Below are 1,574 nucleotides of genomic sequence, written 5' to 3'. Positions count from 1 at the left end.
TTGCTAGTTGTTCTCTGTTGTACCTACCCCAAAGAAATTACCTAATACATATTTGTTATGTGAATCAATAAATAAATCATTTAAAAGTTTTTCATTTGAAAGTAATTTGAAAAACTAATGGCAACCATTACTTATTCTTTCTCTGGAAAATGTAAAAATTTATCAACTTACTGTTCTCTCTTGGTAGGTCTAATTTGGTGCTATGCTTCTGTTTTACCTGTTGTGTTTCATCTTTGATACTTTTAATTTGGAGGTGAAGCTAGGATTTAAATTTTTAAAAATTGCTAACCTGCTCATAAATGATGTTTCTGAAGAAGTTGTCACTAGACCAGGATGAATGAGAGTGTTTTGAGTAAATACCCTGATGGCAAAACTTCGTAAGTTCAGTATGTGTTTATTTGGCTTTACATTCTCTTATTTTTTTTTTTTAATATAGCAAGTCTTTTGATTGAGTTATTGAAGGCGTGTTTGACTTGCGTGTTCCTCAGTGTGTAAATGAAAGGGTTCAGCACTGGAGTGATGGAAGTAGCGAGCATGGTCACACCCTTGTTAACAGCCACTGAGTCCTTCGCTGAAGGTTTAATGTAGATGAAGATGCAGCTACCATAGGTGATTGAAACCACAATCATGTGGGAAGAGCAAGTAGAAAAGGCCTTTTTCTTCTGTTGGGCAGAAGGGAATCCTAAAATTGTCTTGATGATATAAATATAGGACAGAGCCACACACATCATTGTCATAAGGAGGGTCAGCACAGCACAGATGATAACAGTCTGTTCCATGTACCAAGTATTTGAACACGAGATTTTCAGGAGGGGAGATGCATCACAGACAAAATGATCAATGGTATTAGAATCACAAAATTCCAATTCCAGGCCTAGGCTAAGTGGGGGGATTATAATGAATAGACCTGCTACCCAACAACAAAAGACAAGTCTTCTGCAGACCATGCTACTCATGATGGTCACATAATGCAGGGGTTTGCAGATGGCCACATAGCGGTCATAGGACATAGCAGCTAGGAGAAAAAATTCAGTTACACCAAAGAGGTCAGTAAAAAATACTTGGCTGGCACAGGCATTGTAGGTAATGACCTTGTCACCTGTCATGATGCTATACAGATATCTGGGAATACAAGCTGATGTGAATGAGATCTCCAAGAAGGAGAAATTTTGTAGGAAATAGTACATGGCTGTCTTAAGGTGGGAATCCAGTAAGATGAGGAAGATGGTGGTCAGATTCCCAGTTATGCTTAGCATGTAGGTGAGAAAGAGAAAGATAAGAAGCAAAACCTGCAGTTGAGGGTCATCTGTCAGTCCCAGCAGAATGAATGTGGTTACTGTACTGTTTCTCATTGCTGATTGCTGAGTTCTGTTAAATCTGCATGTTAATGTTGAAATGTTTCATTTTAGATTATTTTAACAGTATGGAGGGTATCATATTCAAGGTTTTCCTTATTTATCACTATTTTAAAATATTTACAATTGAAATATTCACTCTGTAAAGGACTACTTTTGACTGTGGTGGGTCTGTCGTTTTGTAGGAGCAAAGATGTCTTGTGACATTCAGGAGTTCTC

At 37.5% G+C, this 1,574-nt stretch overlaps 1 protein-coding gene across 1 annotated transcript; it reads right to left on the bottom strand.

The window, feature by feature from the left end:
• Positions 1-404: 404 nt before the first annotated feature.
• LOC122680427 (olfactory receptor 6C2-like) lies at positions 405-1,352 on the bottom strand. Its single transcript, XM_043881780.1, has one exon. The coding sequence runs from the start codon at positions 1,350-1,352 to the stop codon at positions 405-407; it is 948 nt and encodes a 315-aa protein (XP_043737715.1).
• Positions 1,353-1,574: the final 222 nt, after the last annotated feature.

This window comes from Cervus elaphus, chromosome 22 (assembly GCF_910594005.1).
Source record: "Cervus elaphus chromosome 22, mCerEla1.1, whole genome shotgun sequence".
Taxonomy (NCBI): Eukaryota; Metazoa; Chordata; class Mammalia; order Artiodactyla; family Cervidae; genus Cervus; species Cervus elaphus.
Note: the sequence above shows the minus strand (reverse complement) of the source record. Positions and strands in the feature narration are given on the sequence as shown.